Genomic DNA, 19,640 nt, shown 5'->3' on the forward strand with positions numbered 1-19,640 from the left:
TCGGCCTCGCACAACTTGGCACCTTTCTGCACAGCAGCGCGCCATTTGTCATGGTCCAGTGCTATTGTCAGCCACACCGCAGCCGAATGGCATGCCTGGCCAGCCTGCCATGTGTAGTCCGTTTCATGCACACGTTGACAAAGTGACTGACCTGTCATCTGCTTCGTGAGCTAGTGTGTGAGCAAAATGGTGTCTGAGGCAAGTTTGTCTCGAAATATTGTGGAACAAACAAACAGCAATGGCAACATTTTAGCTTTCCAAAGTGTATAAATACTTATCAGAAGCTATGTTGTGCATCTGCAGACATTTGTTCCAATAACTTTGTTCCCATGGACATGGTCAAACAGTGTGAGGGTATGGCAATTTGCGGTGAAAATAAGCACTATTTTCTACATCATGATCATGGCAAAACTGTAAATATAAGGTGAGATTTTTTTTATGTAATAGCCCAACGTTTTTGTAACCAGTTCTTAAAGTTTCATTTTCTAACTCTGTATTTTGTATTTTTTGTGTTTTTTCCCTAACCCTTACAAATGGGGCATCTGTGGGGAAAGAATGGGAGAAAACTTGCTGTACCAAGTGAGTTTTAAACAAGTTTCCTTCCAGCTGAGAAACTTACTCTTCCAATTTTCAATTGCAGGTAATTATAAAAATTGATTGATCAAAAATACAATTATTGTCTTTTGTGAAATTGAGTCATTTTTCCTGCATTCTACATGTAACAAAGTTGCAAAAGGACGTTTGTCTCTGGCTCGTGTTGCTTTGTAACCACACACACACACAAAAATAAAATAATGAAATTTGGGTCAACTTCAAAAATTTTTTAAAGATTACAGTAAGGTGTTTCAAAATAAGTTTTTTTTCTGGTCTGCAGTGTCTTCTAACACATCTTTTTCTTTTTCTTCCTCAACTTGAGTGGCCACAATGAAAATGCTGATTTTTATGTTCTTTTCATTTTGAAGGATGCTGTATTTTTCCTTGATGGTGGGGAGATTCTAATTTTTTAAAATAAAAAAGCCCAACCTAACATGTGGAATCTCATTTATGTAAACAACAATGGCAAGCATATGTTTAGTGGAGGCACTCAGCTGTAAGAGAATGTTGATTTTTTGCGGGCTCTCAGCTGTAACAAGGATTAAATAAGTTTCCTATGAAAGTATTTCACGCTTATAATCCACACAACTGTAGTTTGTCCTTGTTTGTGTGAAAAGTAAACTGCTGAAAGTTTCAATATATTCCAAAGCTTATAAACAATTTGTTTTTGTGTTGTTTTTTTCATTGTTGTTTTTTGTCTTTGTTTTTTTTTTTGGGGGGGGGGGGGGGGCTGCACATCTTCAGGCTCCGGTCTTCCATTTGAGTCTATAGCACACTCAACTCTAAGTGAGGGCTGGCCACAGGCTGAAGCCCACAGGCATATGCCTCTGATGGGGGCCCATGATCTCCCAATCATCAGTCTCCCATGATCTCCCTACCATCAATCTGTAATGTAACAACTTTCCCACAGCAGCTGGATTTTTTTTTTTTTTTTAACAGTAATAAACAATAAATGATAATAGAAATCAAAACAATATCATCACCAACGATTCCAAAATATTCAAACACAGAGTTGGGTTTTTTTTGGGTTTTTTTGTTTGTTTTTTTTTATTTAGAACTAGAAGTATGTTGTGGCCAGAATGCAGACTGTGTGTTGGTATTTTCAGATCAGGCCAGTTCCCTCTTCTCCATCGCTCAGCATGCCACTGTCGCCACCAGCACTGCCCCCCAACTTGCAGCATCCTCTGTCAGCCAGGCCCTTCAGGCACCACCCCAGGCACCATCCCAGCCTGTTCAGGCACCATCCCAGCCTGTTCAGGCATCCCAGCCTGTTCAGGCACCATCCCAGCCTTTTCCAGCAGCCCTGCAGTCTGTGCAAGAAGCCCCTTCATGCCTTCAGATTGCACCCCAGGCACCCACATCCTTGCAGGTGGTCCCACAGACAGTGCAGGCAGATTCTCTGACCAAGAGGGTTGTGCCAGGATCACCTCAGGCATCCGAGCAGTCACAAGATGCTCCACAGGCCACTTTGGCACATGGTCAGAACTCATTAGACCTGTTCGGACAGGCGCCTTATCAGCCAGATCAAGCTTTCCATCAGTCTGACAGATCAGAACAAGAAGTGTATCATCAGGGAAGAGCATCCGATCTTAATCTGCAGGGAGAAGCAGGTTCAGACATGGGAATCCATGGCACCCAAAGTCAACATTCCACCAGGCCATCAAAGCCCAACCCTATTGCTAGGGTATCTCCAGTTACCCCACAGCCTTCAGTGGTGCATGTGGTGGAAATCCCTCGACTGGCTGCTCCCAGTCTTTCAGCTCAGTGTCAGAATGGGGACCACTGTGGTCCTCAGTCTTTGCCAGTCTCTCTGTCTGCAAAATCCAGGCTCTCGCAGGATCCAAACCAACCCCAGTGCCACCCCAAGGGTCACCTGCCTGACGCTTCTGCTCCATTCTCTACGGAGGAGATCACTGGACAGGATGGTAGAAATCCTGGGCCTGCTTTTGGTCCTCAAAGAAAAATGGGTCAGGTGGTACTGGACAGGTCAACAGTAGCAGTGGAGGAAGCTCATAGGGTGGGAAAAGTCGGCAGAGGTCAGGAAACAACCCAGGAGATGTTTCAACAGACATGTCAGCAGACCACAGGACTGACACTGGAGAAAGGGACAGGAAGCCACCATGACAGCTGTGAGGTACAGTTGCCACAGCAGAAGATGCAAGGCAGAGGTACAGTTCATGATGCTAGAGAGAACTGGCTGCCTTTTCAGCCCACTCCATGGCCAGACCTGCCCTCTCCCATCTTCCACCTGCCTTCCCATACCTCTCCACCCAGCCTACCCATGACCTCAGCCCCCATGACTTTCCCCACACATGACCATGGTCACCAAGTGGGCTTAAGGGCTTCAGTCTTCTTCCCAAGGACACCAGAAGCGGCACCAGTCAATGTGAGGTCCATGCTGAGCGTGCCTGGTCCTATGCATGGCAACCAGTCTGAAGGCAGCAACCTTCCTGCTGCCAGAGATGTAGAACTGCGGACAGAACAGACCCAGCTGTCTTCTTATGGCACAGCTTTGGAAAGTCTAGAGCTGGGTACCACCAGTCAGCCATCAGGACTCCCTGCCCCTGCCACAGCTGCAGGTGATCTTGTAGGAAGTCAGGGATCAAGGGTTGCATTGCAGCAGTCTGACATCCAGTCTGCCCAAATGACCAGGGTGAGTCCAAACAAGAATGCAGGGACCCTTCTGCATCTGAACACCATTCCCCACCAGGAAAGTCAGCAAGCTTTGCCAAACAATCTGCATGCCTGTGGCAGTAGTATGGCTGTAACCACCACAGCCCTGGGCATGTCCTTAACCTCAAGCCAGGTGAATGCTGCACCATCTGTTCTTCAGGCAGCATCAGACAACCAGCAAGGAACCTTAGGAAAGGCAGCTCATGATTCAGATATCCCTGATCAGTATCCGGTGTTACCAATCTTGTCGCCTGAAGATTTCCAGGTGCTGAGAGGTTGCCGTGGTATCACATACCTAACCAGTGCACTGTCCATGATTCCAGAAGCAGTGGAACAGGAGTCCATTTCACCCTCTGCTCAAGGGGGCAGTTCTGGAGATTCAAGTGAAGGCACCATGTGGAACTACATCCAGGACCAGATTACCATGCCTGCAGACACTAATGACCAGCTCCTCCACTCACTCCATCAGCAGTCAGAGAACCGCCCCAGACTGGAGCTGTACACCCCTTCATCCTTGGCCACAGAGGAAGATGTGAGAGAGGAGGCCCGTAGGCAGCAGCCTCTGATGATGCTACCCAGGTTTGAGCTGTTGCAGTCTTCTTTATCAGACTCCAGTACCCTCAGGTCCACCAGGATCACCACTTCATCAGAAGAGCTCTCAGGGCTGTCACAGTCATTGTCCCAAGGTCAGAGGTCTGCAGAGATTAGCAGTTCACAGCAGACCATTATCAGTGCATCTGATCCACGAGATGAACCAGACAATGCTTATACTAAGACCGGGTGCCAGAACATGTCTGACAGCATACAGGCAGGTGGTCAAGAAAAGAAGGAAAATGTTCTGTCACCCACAGTAACAGGTTACTCTGATGAAGAACCAATCACCAGCGGAGACATATTCGGCCCAGGGCCCCATGGAAACTGTGCCTTCCAAGAAGCTTACCAATACAGACAGAACCATATGTATCCCGAAGGGATGTCTGTGAGCAAGCAACCCCCAGCTCAGCTGATACCTTCAGCAGCCACCATGTCTAAGAGTATGTCAAAGAAACAGCGCCCCCATCTGCGTCTCAACATGACCAAGCCTGCTTCTTTCATGCCCAGAGTACCGGGTAACGCTCAAAGTCAAGATGTTTCAAGCACATCCCAGACCCCTGGGATGACAGAGCCCAGCTCCAGTGCTAGTCACCATGGTGATGATGCCTTTCTACTTCATCCTGGGGTCTCTCCCTTGACAGCCTCCCCTTCCTTCTCCAACACCCCCTCCTCCTCCACTCCCAGACACCACGATGTCAGACCAAGGTCACGCAATGAGTCAGGGTCATCGGCATCCACACCGAAAAGCAGCACTTATGACCGACAGGAGCAGGAGTGGAGTGAGTGTTTCTGTGCTTTTCTTGGTATGAAAATGGAGCCATACTGACTTGATGAGTGTAGGATTACATACCAGTGTAATCTCTGTTCTGAGTTTGAAAATCTTCCTCTCACACAAACATAAAACACACATGGAAAAGAAAAAGTTAAAATGCTTGTTCAGATTATGCATACAATTTTTTTTTATCACACAAAAAAAACCATTTATTACTCCATTATTGAAAAAAAAGTTTTCTGTACAAATCAGACTCTGTTTATTCAGTACAAATAGATTTTTAACTGTTTTAAAAACAATATCATAATATGGTGGAAATGTTACATGGATATGCAGCAATCACATTACAGTTGACATTTTAACCTGACACATGCTGAAATGCCACATTCTGTTATACTATCAAATCCAGTGGTGTCACAATCAACCAATTTGTTAATGTATATGCAAATTAATGTCTTTACTAAAAAAAATAAATAAATAAATAAATCCAGTGGAAGCCTTTTTTTTTTTCTTTTTTTTTTTTTGATAATGAAAAATCCCAAAGATGCTTACTATTAATAATGTTTTCAGATTTGAGCCATTAGTTCCACTGGTCAGTCAGTGAATGATGTATAGTTTGGTTGTTGTTTATATCACATTTTGTGAACAGATGTTAAAATGGAACTCACACACTCTTCTGATACAAACCCTCTTCTCTAGAATTATTCAAGCCTTGTAACAGAAAAAAGTTGTATGTATACCAGTGGATGAGCTTGTCCTACTAACATGACTTGACTCAAATGTCAGCATGCATGCGTAGGTCAGTGAACAAGTCAGTGCAGTTGTTGCATATCAATGCGGCACCTGTTGGGTCAATGCAGGACACCTACATATCAGTGAGAGTACACAAATTTGAAGAAGAAAGCACCAATATACTTCATTACTTCAGATATTCAGTCTGCATGAGCAGCCACCAGTCACTCAAATGCAAAAAAAAATTGCAGAGTATTACTAACAAGAATGCGTATATGTGACAGAATCATCCAGTTTGTGAGAAAATTATTTTATAAACTTGTACAATAAGAATCTATTGTGTTTCTGTTGCATGTACCAGACACGCTGCAGCAGCAGACACCAGGCCTTGAGGATGCTCTCCTGGAGGACCCCATGATCAATTCTGGTTCTGAACTGTCATCAAACCACCACCTGTCACTGCTCTACGAATCTGTGAGTGACCATTTTTGTCAGGTTTGTTGATTCAGCTGTCACAATTATTGGAGACTGCTGTATTTTCAGAGAAAAAAAAAAACTCTGACAGACTTTTTACATACAATGTTTGACATTTGAGAAACTTTGTAATTTAGAAACCTGAAAGCATATAGTAAGGTTTGGAGTCTTTACTTTTTGTCTGCAAAGAAAACTGGACAATAATCAATAACTATCATTCAATCTGAAAATGTGTCCTTGGAATCTATCTTTATTACTCCACTATGTCAGTTACTTGAAATCTTAATGAGCGCTACAATTTTCCTTCACAGCCTGCTTCTGTACAGGATTTAATGCAGACAGCAAAGTGGCTTTTCAAGCCTTTATCCTGCCTACATCCACCACTCACTGAACTTCACATTTTTCTTTAAATTGACACATGGCTGTGTTCAAGCTTTGAAATCACAGAAGTGTGAGTGTGTGGTACAGTTTGGTTAATGGAAGAAACTTGCAAAACCTGAACCTGTCTTTAAAATCAGACCAGGGGATGTGCAGTTGATATGTTGAAAATTTATTTGCATGACTTTCAGTGTGCAAGTTTGAACAAGCTCCTAAAAGCAAAAATGCATGAGCCACAGGCAGACACTAATTATAGTTCTTCATCATTTGAATGAAGGACATGAAATCTGCTTCTCTAAAAAGTCATTGACAACAAAGCATTATTCCATCTATTTTATTAACCCATTTCTGGACTATTCTTTTTCTGTGTTGTGCAATTTTATAAAAGTTGCTTTATGTGTCTATGTGTTGCAGCCAGGGGATGGCAACAAGTCAGACCAAGAAGAGAATGACATGCTGTCCTTCCTGCAGGAAGAGATCGACGATTTGGGTGAGTTTATCTCACCTGTCATTTCTTCACAGGTATCAACCAGTACGACACACTGTAGGATGAAGTGAAATGAATGAAAAACAGCAGTGAAAATTTCAAATGATTTTACTTAACTTGTCCAGTGCCTAGAAGAGGCCAGTTGATGTCATACACAAAGTGTTGCCATAATGCCTATGAGATGCCCACTGACATCCTGCATCTGTTCTATTTTTTCCTTCACTGGAGTCTGGTTCAGTGAACATAAACAGATTCTGAAGGGGTTCAAGGTGTCTGGATTATAAACATACTTTTAATTACACATACTTAACCATGACCCAACTAGTGCAGACTCCGGCAGGAGTCTGACATCTGACATTCTTGTCCTGTGCAAACTACTATCCGCCTATGCGGAGAAAACAAAAGCAACTACGGCCGATAACCTCCCAGAAGTAGGTAACCTCCCCTTTGTCCCGCTGGCTAGCGCCCTCTTTTTCCAGCAGCCATCTCGACACCTGTTCCTGTGCACTGCATACAGCTAAGTTTTTTCGTATTTTCTGTCTGTCTATCGATTCTTTGGCGTCCTTGTCGTTTGTCTAATTATGTCTTCAACCAGGTCGCATAATTATGTGGCTCGTTTGGGCGATCGGGCTAAAATTAAGGCACGATCGCAATCGATTCGCGGGCACTCTGGGCCCTCTACTTTGGGCTCTCTAAACAACACCAACCCGCCACCTCCACTTCCTCCGGTGGACTCCAGGCCCCCACTGCCTCCGACGTCTCCTCCGCCGACTTCTAGGGGTTTGTTACCCCATACTCAGGTCAGTGGTGCCATTGACAATATTCTTTTTCATCCGCGAACGGACTCGACGCGCTCTGTTTTCTCGGTCCTGCCAGTCGGCAGTGCCCGAGTCAATCTCCTCTATCTCTTTGCCAACTCCCACAATATCAACAATGGAATGTGCCATCCTATAGCGACCGAGGCGCTTAGGGATGCCCTCCCCATGTGTAGGGAGGAAGGTGCACCACTAGGGGACATGCTCGCCCATACACGTGCGTCCTCCCCCTCGTCTCGAGCAGCCGATCCAAGGGAGGCAACTCCTGCTTCGGCGCCCATTCAGGTCACCGCCGCAGTTACTTTCCTTGCACCGACATCGCCCTTCGCCTTCAGTGCGGGTGTGTGCTCGGCCCCTACAAGCTATGCAGTGATTACACCATCTGCCATACAGCCAGTTGCTCCTGTTTCCCACTCACTAAAGGCTGATCAGCAAGCTGCTCAACTAAACAACCAGCAACTCATTGTCAACTTACTGCATCAATTATGCACCACTCTGCTTCCTGGTGCCACACCTTCTACCACTGCTCATTCTTCTGCTGCAGCAAATCCGCTTCCACCCTCCACGACCACCTCCCAGCAGTCTGGTCACGTGTCCAGCACACAGCCTGACCCATCATCCTATGCCATAGGAGAGACATTTTCTGAGGGGGACACTGATACAGAGGAACCACCTGGGGAAGATCATCAGCTGGTTTCCTTTCAAGAAGCACTAGCCCTCCTAGCTTCCTAGATAGAGTGCAGACCATTCACGCAACGGGCTCGCCTCTAACATGTGGTGGTATGGAGATTATGGGCATCCAGAGATCCTCCCATGCTCCTCACTATGCTCTTACTCAATTGACCATGGTAGTCGAGGCCCTGCAGAACACATTGGCACGCATCAGGGGCCAACCCATCAGCAGTGTCCCCTCTGACTCTGTTCCAAATTTTCCAGCTGCAATGGGCCAAGGAAATTCCTGAAATCTCTGCCCCGATCCACTTCAAAACCTCCACTTTTAGCTCCAGGCCCTATTCCTCAAAAACCACTTCCTCTTTCTCATGAGGACCTCCTACTCCTCCCACAAAACTTGCGTGACAATCGCAGAGTAACAGTACATGACAAATTCTTCATGGATCTGGAGGAAGCTCTCAGATCTTCTTTAGAATCGACTGCTGCCATGGAAAGCTTCTTTGCGGGTCTTGCCGGGGCCCTCATGGAAGCCCCCACTGAACAACCAGCAAGCCTTGACGTTAACAGTTTTCTCACCTTTCGTCCAGCAGATCAGCCAGCTTCTCGTGTGTTCTGCAGGCATACAAGCACAGGCCTATATGAATATAATTTTGGCCAGGAGGGATGCTGTGCTTGACCAGTCCACATGCGTGCGCTCTCCGCCAGAACACGCTTCCCTCAGAGCACTTACCCCCACTGACGGTTCCCTCTTCGGTCAGGGCTTTCCCACGGCGGCCATAAAACAGCACGTAGACTTGCGTAGGGACCTTGCTCTTGGCGCCGGCCCTCTCCGCACTTCAGCACACTTGCGGCACGCTCCGCGGCATCAGCCATATTCCTTCAGGCGCAGCAATGTTGCCACCTTCAGGCCACGTTCACATCAGCCTTCCCCCTCTAACGCTAAAGTGCAACCCAGGGGGCAACCAGGGCGTACAGGCATCAGCAGTATGCAGTTCAGCCTCCACACAGGCCAGCAGCCAACTCCAGACCGGCCCACCCCCAATGACTCACCCCAGTCTTTCACCCGCCGCTTTCACACCAGCAGCCGACAGGCAGCCTATCCAGGCACATGCCAGCGTGGCTGTCCCTTCCAGCATGTGAGTGGGTCCTCCAGATGATAGGGTGATAGGGTCGGGGTTTCGCCTACCTTGGCTCTCCTCCAAAGCACCTCTCACCCTCCCTCCTCCTCCCTTCCACCCCCCCACCCCCACAGGGCGACGCAGCCCGCTCAGCCCTGCGGGATGAAATCCTTTCTCTTCTCCACAAAGAGGCCATAGAGGAAGCTCCTCCTCTGTCACCAGGCTTCTTCGGCCGCATCTTCATCGTCTCCAAAGCCTCCGGCGGATGGCGGCCAGTCCTAGACCTTTCCCCTCTGAACAAGTACCTCCAGTACAAACCATTCAGCATGGAAACACCCGCGTCAATCAGGGACTCCATCAGGCAAGGCGACTGGGCAGTCTCCATAGACCTCACAGACGCATACTTCCATATCCTGATTCACTCCAGGGACCGCAAGTGGCTCCGCTTCTCATGGGACAGCAAGTCCTTCCAGTTCAGAGCCCTTCCATTTGGCCTTGCGCCAGCCCCCTGGGTCTTCACCAGGGTGGTCAGGGAACTATGCCTAGCCCTCAGGAGCAAGGGCATACGGCTGAGGGTCTATCTAGACGACTGGTTGATACTTGCGGAGAGCAGGGCCCTCTGCCAGCACTACCTGAACCTTGTCAGGAACCAGTGCCAGTCGCTGGGCTTTCTCATGAATGCAGAATAATTGGAACTGGAGCCCTCTCAGCAGTTCGAATTCCTGGGTATAGCGATCGATTCAGTATCAGTGACCATATGTCCGGCCATGCCTCGCCTCCACAGGCTACAAAGTCTCCTGTCTCAGCTATCACAGGCAACCTCCGCGTTTGCCAGGGAACTTGCCTCTGCTAGGCTTCATGGAGTCCCTCGCTGCACTAGTTCCACTAGGGAGACTACACAAACGCCCATTTCAGCGTCACTTCCAAGACAGGTGATCCCAGTCTTCACAGGCATGGGACACCCGTATACCTCTGGGCACATGGTTCTCACAGTCGACCCAACGCTGGATGGACATGCAATGGCTCAAGGCCAGGGTTCCAATCTCGAACCCAACACCGGATGCAGAATTGTGCACAGATGCCTCCAGCATGGGCTGGGGTGCCCACATGGACAACCACACAGCGTCGGGGACTTGGAACCCACAACAGCAGTTGTGGCACATCAACAAACTGGAGCTGGAGGCTGTCTTCCTCGCCCTCCAGCATTTCCTCCCCCAAGTTTCGCACAGGTCGATCATGTAATGCCAGGACAACACGACGGTAGCATGTTATCTGAACAAACCGGGGGGAGCTCACTCACACCAGCTGTCCCTGCATGCGGAGACAGTCCTCCTCTGGTGTCAAGAGCACAGCATCCACCTGACAGCACAACATGTCCCAGGCAAGCTCAACACTCTAGTAGATTACCTCAGCAGATCCCACACCATGCTCCAAACGGAGTGGACCCTGTCATACTCAACTCTTCAGCCGATCTGGGACCATTGGCACAAACCACAGGTGGATCTCTTCGCATTCCAACATACGTCTCCCCAGTCCCAGACCCGCAGGCCTGGGCCATAGACGCCCTATCGATCAGCTGGTCCAACCTTTCGGGGTACGCCTTCCCCCCACTTCCCATCATGGGAAAAGTCCTCAGAAAGGCAAGGCTGGAGAGTGCCACCTTGATTCTCATCGCACCACACTGGCCAGCACAGCCGTGGTTCCCCGACCTTCTCCACCTCACTCACGTTCCCCCACTCCGCCTTCACATCGGCAGACACTCCCCAGTCCAGCCCCGCTCGGGCATTCCCCACGGAAACCCAGAGGTTCTCAACCTACACGCCTGGCTACTGAGCGGGAATCTCTGTCAGCACTAGGCGCCTCCGATGACACAGCTGACCTTGTGTGCAGGTCACATCACAAAGGCACTCAAGGTGTTTACTCTACACACTGGAACCACTGGCTCTCCTGGTGCTCAACCCACTCAGTCAATCCCACACACCCATCCAGTATGGATCTTGCCAACTTTCTTGCCTTCCTCTCCTCCTCCAAAGGCCTCTCTGCCTCTGCATTTCACGTCCATCGCACTGCAATCAGCTCCACTCTTCGGCAACTGGGCGGGCCCTCTTTCTCAGATGACCACCTGCTCAGGGCACTGGTTCAAGGGGCTTCCCTCGGTCACGTAAATCCCTCGGACCCCTTCTTGGGACCTGTTTGTGGTCCTACAATACCTCCACAAGGCCCCCTTCGAACCCCTTGCTACAGCTCCTTTCAAGCTACTCTCCATGAAGACACTCTTTCTCGTCTCACTTGCCTCAGGCAGGCGGTGTAGTGAGGTTCATGCCCTCAGTGGCATCACACAAGATATAGCCTTTGAGCCGGACGGATCTATCTCACTTAGATTTCTCCCTGAATTTCTTGCCAAAAATCACCTTTGAGTCGGCCATCGCAGCACACAGACAGTAGAACAGGCGAGCCCTCCACCTTGTCGCACTATTCTGCACTAGTTGGGTCACAGTTAAGTATGTGTAATTAAAAGGAAATTTTCTAAAATTATGTTTGAATAACATACTTACCGTGACCCAAATTTAAGACCCTCCCGTCCTCCCCACTTCCTGTTCTACCTGCTCGCTGCGCTGGTGATGGCATATTGCTGTCAAAAGAGGGCTCTAGCCAGCGGGGCAAAGGGGAGGTTACCTACCTCCGGGAGGTTATCGGCCGTAGTTGCTTTCGTTTTCTCCGCATAGACGGATAGTAGTTTGCACAGGACAGGAATGTCAGATGTCAGACCCCTGCCTGAGTCTGCACTAGTTGGGTCACGGTAAGTATGTTATTCAAACATAATTTTAGATAGAAAATTTACTATTTAAATGATTATACTCCAGGTGCAGAACTTTTCTTCTTGATAATATTTTGCTCTCTTAACTACGTTGAGCATGCGTAAAAAACGGGTTTGCCTCATTTGCAAAAGAGGCGTCGAAAACTGTCCAGCAAAGACAGTGGTTCCAGTCAGTGGATATACACAACTTTGCTGGCTGTGCAGATGATTATGTGTAACGATGAGAAATGGATCTATCTTCTCTATTGATTCAATTGAACTCGAAAGTGATGACAATGACAGTGAGGAAACTGACAACAATATTCTACACTTTGTTCAGTCCATCTATCCAGAGATTATTATTTAGCTGTTGGCAATGACTAACAGTGAGCACGCAGTATGTTCGCTTAGTCTGAGAAGAGGGTGAAGAGAGAGGGAGAGGAGTGGTGCTGGATGACAGGTCAAAGACCAGACAGAGAGCGTGGAAGTGGGCATGGCCATGAACATCAGTGAACTGTCTTTTCAGTGTTCTGTTGGCGGAAATGGGCAACAGCCAATACTCCACGATTCCCATTGTATCCAGGGTTGACAGACAATGTTTAAGAATCACATGATTTTATTTCTTCATGCTTTTTGTCACCAATCAGATGGCCGACTTCTTTGTAGAGGAGACAAACTTGAGTCATAGCAGACACAATATCTATAGCAACCAGGAGGGACTGAGTATCATCAAAGAGCTTCCCCCACTAAACGAGGGGATACGCTTAGGTGGTTAAAAAAAAAAATTTTTTAAAGCATGACTGCTCAGTTTCTGAGAACATGACGGACTTTTTATCTTGACAGAACCCACAATTGTCATTGTTGGGAGTTATTCATTTACATGTGAACGAGAGTTGTGATTTTTATCATAAAGGTATAACCCTGTTTAGTTTTCTATATGTGATTGTTATCATAAAGGTATAAGTTATAACCCTGTTTTATTTTCTTCGACAGTTATCATCTGAAAATAGCATGCTGTTTCCAGCAGCATGTTGTTTGTTTTCTTTTTGGATGTCATTCTGAGGTGGAAACACTCTTTTGATGCACAAAAATTATCATTACTTTGAAATTTATGAATGGTTATCTGCATTCCAAATTATTGTGAAAAAAAAAACAACTAGATCCAGATTCCATATTTATTTTCCTTCAAAAAAGTGTGTGTTTTTTTTTGTTGTTTTTTTTTTTGTATCTCCTTCAGTTTTTGTAATACTATTTACAAATCAAGTTGTTGTTGCTTTCTTGTTTTTTGGTGTGTTTTTTTGTTTTTTTTTAATCCAATCCATTACCTGACAAGTGCAATAGCCGAGTGGTTAAAGCGTTGGACTTTCAATCTTAGGATCCTGGATTCAAATCTCGGTAACGGCGCCTGGAGGGTAAAGGGTGGAGATTTTTCCAATCTTCCATGTCAACATATGTGCAGACCTGCTTGTGCCTGAACCCCCTTCGTGTGTATACACAAGCAGAAGATCAAATACACACATTAAAGATCCTGTAATCCATGTCAGTGTTGTGGTTTATGGGAAAAAGAACATACCCAGCATGCACACCCCTGAAAACGGAGTATGGCTGCCTTTCTGACAGGGGGGAAAAATGGCCAGTTTGTGTTCAAAAGCCCGCTCATGTACATACGAGTGAACGTGGGAGTTGCAGCCCATGAATGAAGGAGAGTTATCAATTACCCTTGAATCTTTTAAATTCCCTGGTAAGGGGAGAGCACTTTTCTTTTTTCTTTTTATTATTTTTTTTCCTTCTCCTTTTTTTTTCTTTTTACAAAATTCCCTGGCACTCAACAGGTTAACTGCATTTTGGCATATAATGACTCATTGTAAAGAAGACCAATGATGGATTTTGGAGTTTGCATCTCTTGTTTCTAAATAAACTGATATTTTTTCCATTATATTGTTAAGTTGCAAAACCTTTTTGTGTGCCTTTTTAGGAGGAGCAAGTGTTGGGAGATGCTTATAGGGGCAGAAGGTGAAGGGCAGCTAGAGTTCCTTCACTTGCTTGCCCCTAATCACTTATTTTGTAAATGGAACTGTCATGATTGACATGCATTTAAACATTATTTTTTGAAGAATCATCTACTGAAGAGAACAATATAGTCTATGTGGGTGTGGCCGAGTGTGCATCTGTATATACATGCATTTTATATGGCATAAAATGTTTGCTGAACCAGAGCAGCTCTTTCATTTATAAACTGTATTCCTATCTGGAAATTTTGTGCTAGAAATAATGTTATTTAAAAGTATCATTAATCACACATACTTAACCGTGACCCACAAGTGCAGACTCAGATTCCTGTTAAAAGTATCATTCTCTTTCTGTTTAGCGTTTTCCTTTCTGTCTTCTCTTCCTTCTTATTTTTTTCTGCCTTGCTGGTCCATTCACCTGTATATTCTCCAGAAAGTCTTGAATATTTTTTGGCTTTTTTTTTTTAATACTTAATTATTCATTTATTGGGATTTTTTTTTTCTTTGCTTGGACGTCTTTATTGCCCACTTGCACTTTTTTTTGTTTTTTGTGCCCTTTTTAAAGTATAGTTTTGTGTGATATATGTGTGTTGTATCAGTTTGTGTTCAAATTAATTTTGTTTGTTTTAATTCTCTGGGGAAAAAAAGATGGAATAATCAACAACTAAGGCATGTGTTAAGTTGCAGATTTATGTCTTTACAGGTTCTACAGCATAGATTTTGATGGTATTTTTCAGCCCTCTGCAGTGAGCTAGGTTATGATCAACACAAATAAAAAAATAAAATAAAATCTTTGCAGTTTTGGAAATGACAAAACCATTCTCATGTGTGCAGGTGGCCAACGGCTGGTGTTTGAAAACGCAGAGGGACAGTTCCTGTTCGACATGCGTGTGAGGAACAAGAACAGGACATGGAAGGAGCTCGCCATTACATTTCGCATCGGGGTAAGTGAACCAGTGTCCCACATCTAGCTTTTGGTGACGTGTTGTTTTGTTTTGTTTTTGTGGGGGTTTTTTTCAACCAAAATCCAGCTTTTGAATTCCAAAGTAAAGTGTACCTCTGTATTGAGCTGAGATATGGAGGACGACAAAGACTACCTTCAACAAAGTGCAGATTTTCATCAGCAGCAGCTGTCTGTGAAGAATCCTCCACATGCACTGGCCAGACAAGATCAGCATCATCAGTCTATAGCAGAAGATGCATCCACTGCCAGCTAAAGGTGAAATTTGGAGCACTTGGGAATGGTTCAGGCACAGCAGTCAAACATCACCAGACAGGCCCTGACATGCAACCCCCAGTGGAAGCAAAAGGCCAACCAAAAAACTCCTGTTGAAGAGACCTCCAGGCAGACACCACGAAGATGAGTCTTACCTGGAATCAGATAGAGATGAAGACATAAAATTGGGTGACAGTCAAAATCTCTTGTTTACGACCTATATCCCAGGAGGGGTGAACAGCTCAATTTTCCATGATGTTTGTGTGCTTGTTTTGAATTGCTTTGTGTCTCCAAGTGTTTCTTCTGCACAGTTCTTTTTGCATATTTAATTTTTGTTAAGTTTGGGAATGCATTTTAATGTAATACAGTGTCTGTGTCTGTGTCTATATGTGTTGTGAAATGGAGAGACAATATGCAAGTAGATGTGCATACACAGAGCCATACTGAGATATCACTTTTCATTGTGGCATGGAATATCAGACACAAGGTGGGTAAGTGTACCATGTGTTACGTGAACAAGTTCTTGTGTTGCTTATTTCATTTGTCTCGTTTAGCAATGGTATGATTTGGGTTTTTAAGTTTTGTTTGCCAGAGTACCTGACACTTTTTTCTCCATTATACAAGAAGGCTCTTTACTTTCCTTCACTCTTTTGTTAATTGTTTTTATTGTTTGTTTTGCATTTTGTTGTTGCTGTTCTTGTTGAAATCAGCAGTGGGCATGTTGGCCTGAAGCTCCTAGTAGAGGGGAAGTTATTGCATATCTTTCAGGACTAGTGTTAGGATTCAATAAACATCATTTCTCTCATTTTAGTACTTCTAAAGCTTTTTAATGTTATGGACCCAGTATGTTTTGAATTTTTTTCTTTCAGTTTTAAAATAATTTCAACAACAACAATATAAAGAAAGTAGGAAGATGTTTTATTATGGTGAGCATTACCATTTACTATATGGTGGTTTGTTACAGATCCGAAAGGCAGGGTACAATCATTTCATGCTGGTCCAGCAGGATGGAATGCCTGTCAAATACTTCGATCCTTACAGCTCGGCCATCACACGGGTCAAGGTTACTGAGGTGCCAGATGACCAGGACGACATTTTCAGCATTTGTTGGTGCGACTACCATCTGGTGTATTAACATTATTCATCATCATTTTCTCTATCTTCAGAAAGGAGTCATTTCAGACCCACCATTCTTTTGTGGGATTTTTGTTGTTGTTGTTGTTTGGTTGGTTGGTTGTTTTTTGTTGTTTTTTAAAGAGACAATTCTGTTGTCAGTGACTTGGTCATTTTGATTCGCAATGTTTGGTGCATATTCAGAGAGAACAATTTTTGCTTTTAAAGATATACTTTCATAAGTACAGTGTTTTGCAAACTGATGAACATGAGTGTGTGTTTTTTTGGTGTTTTTTTTACCTGAATTATATGAGTTTATATTTTCGATGCATTTGGAGTATGCTTACATGTGTACTTCACAATGCTGGTTATGAATCCATTAATTGATTTTCTGTGTTTGGAAAATTTTGTTGCTGATTAGATGAATGTGTTTTTCAAGAGATGTGTCTTGTCTTTGGATGTGTCTTGTCTTCAAGTAAGTATTTCTTTTTAATTACAGCATGTTTTCTGGTTGAGTATGGAGTTCAGCTTGAAGTATGTACTTCCTTTTGAATATCAGTTTTACATTTCTGATATCAAAATACATCAAGTACATCTTTGAATTGTCAGCATGTTTGTCAGTTGAAAGCTGAAGCACATCTTCAGGGTGTACTTCTTTTAATATCAACAATTTTATATTTTTGGTTATTGGCATATATCTGATGTATACTTAGAACATCAATATGCTTAGCAATTAAATCAGAGTATATTTCAAGGTGAATGTATTACTGTGTTACCTTTGAATATCAACAAATTAACATCAACTGATTAAGTGTGTACTTCTTTAGAATGTCAGCTTGCTTAACTGCTGAATATTGGAAAACTTTCCTATGTGTATTTTTTAATAATGGAATGTCATTGTGTTTAGGATTTGGATACTGGAGGATACTAAATCTATACTTCTTTAGGGTGTCAACAGAAAAATATACTATTAAATATGTATAGAGCAAATGTCAACATATTTATGTGGTAAACATTGGAGTACATTTAAATGTGTACTTCTAAATGTCAGTTTACTATATATATAATATTACATGCCTTATATGTGGAGTACATGCCTGTTTGTGTACTTCTGGATGGCAGCATGTTTACGATATGGATTTATAAGTATATGTAGGAGTACATGTCTTAAGTGTGTACTTCCAAATGTCAGCAAGTTTACTGTATCATGTACATGGATAGTAAGTGTGTACTTCCAAATATCAGCAGGTTTACAACATAGATAGGAGTACATATCTGAAATGTGTAGTTGAATGTCAGCACATTTACTATATGGATAGGAGTACATGTCTAAAGTGTGTACTTCTGAATATCAGCATGTTTACTGCATCATCTATTGGAGTATATCTCCAAGGGTGTACTTCTGTGTTGAACGTGTACAGAAATCTAAAGTATATACAGAGCATATTTCCGATTGAATGATAAGATTGTGTTAATCAGTTATTTGATTGTTTTAATAGACATCATGTTGGTAACTGTCATCGTCTGTTCTTCTTGTTGCTTCAGATAACATGACATATTCATAATCAAGAATCTATTTTCATGGTATGTCTTTCGGCATAAATATTTATACTAATGATGTATAGTTCTTTTAAACAAGTCCATATTAGAATTGATTTACTGTTTCGGCATAAATATTTATACTAATGATGTATAGTTCTTTTAAACAAGTCCATATTAGAATTGATTTACTGTTCATCTCCTGATAATTCTTGTATAAATGATAATCATATATATTCATTTTAAGTTTTTAAGAGATTGCAGTCTCTGTTCCATTTGCAGCTTGATGTTGCTGAGCTGTTGGTTGGTTTTTGCTTGTTTTTTTGTTTTTTGTTTTTCTATTGTTTTGTTTTTCTTAATTTACCTGTATTTTTAGTAGTATGATTTATAATCATGATTAACTACAATTTACTTGAAACTGGTATTATTATAGTGATTTTTTTTGGTGGTGGTGGTACATGTATACAGAGTCTATACCTTTTCATGGTTAATGGGGTGCTTACACCTCATTTTGTCACATGTTTTTGGTGGTGGTATGTAGTGTGCATACTTTTTTTTCTTTTTTTTCACTTTTTGATCCTTTAGGTGACAAAACATCACATGAATAACTTACGTTTGGACAGGGCTGTGTGATGGTGTTCGAAAGAATTGATCACAGCTGGTATCAGTTCGCTTCAAAGAGAAAAAAAAGAGTTCTAACAAGTGTCTCACAGAGACTGGCTGGTGTTGCTTCCTGTCTGTCAGATTCAAGATTTCAGTTTTCGTTGACTAGCAGTGTGGGAAGGAGCTACAGGACAGTCACTGTATGTTCTGGAGGAAACTGCTTAGACTAAGAGGACACATGTGCTGTTTCTATCTGGAAGTTGGGATCATGGCTCTTGATAAAGTATTCTTGTATGATGTATCTTGACCAGAGAACAATGAATGTAAACGAACAGTGGTAACAATGGACTCAGACAGTGGGAGTAATCATTTTGCTTCACATTTCAGAGCAATGAACTAAATTCTTTTGATCATTGCTCAGTTGTTATATGTATTGGTTAAGTTCTGTTTGCCATTTTGTCTTTTGCTGTTTGGATTGGTTTGTCAGTTACAGCTTTCTTTCAGATTCTATTTGCATTCATCGCCAATTTAATGTGGAACGAAAACCTATATTCTGTTTTTCTCTGGAATGAATAAAGTCTCAGATTATTAAAAAACAAGAGAGGCAAGGCCTTCAAGACTCACTTGTGATACACTTTAAAAAAAATCCAAGCTTTTTATGTATTAAGTATCATTTCAAAATGTAATGTTTAAGATGAGAAAGATCAGTTTAAAGCAAATTAACTCCCCTAGCATTACAGAGTAATTTCCCTTCTTTACTACCTGCACCAAAACGTTTGCAAATAAATAAAACTTCCATGCTTAGCAAAAGAAGTTCCTGTTTGAACAAAAAATGATAATAATGACTGCTCTAGCTGTTGGGTCAGAATATCAGATCAAAGTGCCAAGTTTAGAGAATACAAAAAATAAAAATATAACAGTAAATGCAGTTTGCATATAATTAGGCTTCATTCTTTATTTTTTTATGCCCATCCCAGAGGCGCAATATTGTTTTAAACAAGATGACTGGAAAGAACTGAATTTTTCCTATTTTTATGCCAAATTTGGTGTCAAC

General features: G+C 43.4%; 1 protein-coding gene across 4 annotated transcripts in view; it reads left to right on the forward strand.

Annotated features, from left to right (window-relative positions):
- The window catches only part of LOC143302358 (uncharacterized), a 44,928-nt gene extending 25,730 nt beyond the window's left edge, over positions 1 to 19,198 (forward strand). For all 4 annotated transcript variants that reach the window (XM_076617003.1, XM_076617011.1, XM_076578421.1 and 1 more), the window contains exons 13-17: positions 1,701 to 4,640; positions 5,727 to 5,839; positions 6,632 to 6,707; positions 14,950 to 15,059; positions 16,296 to 19,198. In XM_076617003.1, coding sequence (XP_076473118.1) covers positions 1,701 to 4,640; positions 5,727 to 5,839; positions 6,632 to 6,707; positions 14,950 to 15,059; positions 16,296 to 16,466 — 3,410 coding nt within the window. In that variant the 3' untranslated portion in view covers positions 16,467 to 19,198. The remainder of the gene's footprint in view (positions 1 to 1,700; positions 4,641 to 5,726; positions 5,840 to 6,631; positions 6,708 to 14,949; positions 15,060 to 16,295) is intronic.
- The last annotated feature ends 442 nt before the right edge of the window (positions 19,199 to 19,640 follow it).

Source organism: Babylonia areolata, chromosome 2 (genome assembly GCF_041734735.1).
Source record: "Babylonia areolata isolate BAREFJ2019XMU chromosome 2, ASM4173473v1, whole genome shotgun sequence".
In the NCBI taxonomy this organism is placed as follows: Eukaryota; Metazoa; Mollusca; class Gastropoda; order Neogastropoda; family Buccinidae; genus Babylonia; species Babylonia areolata.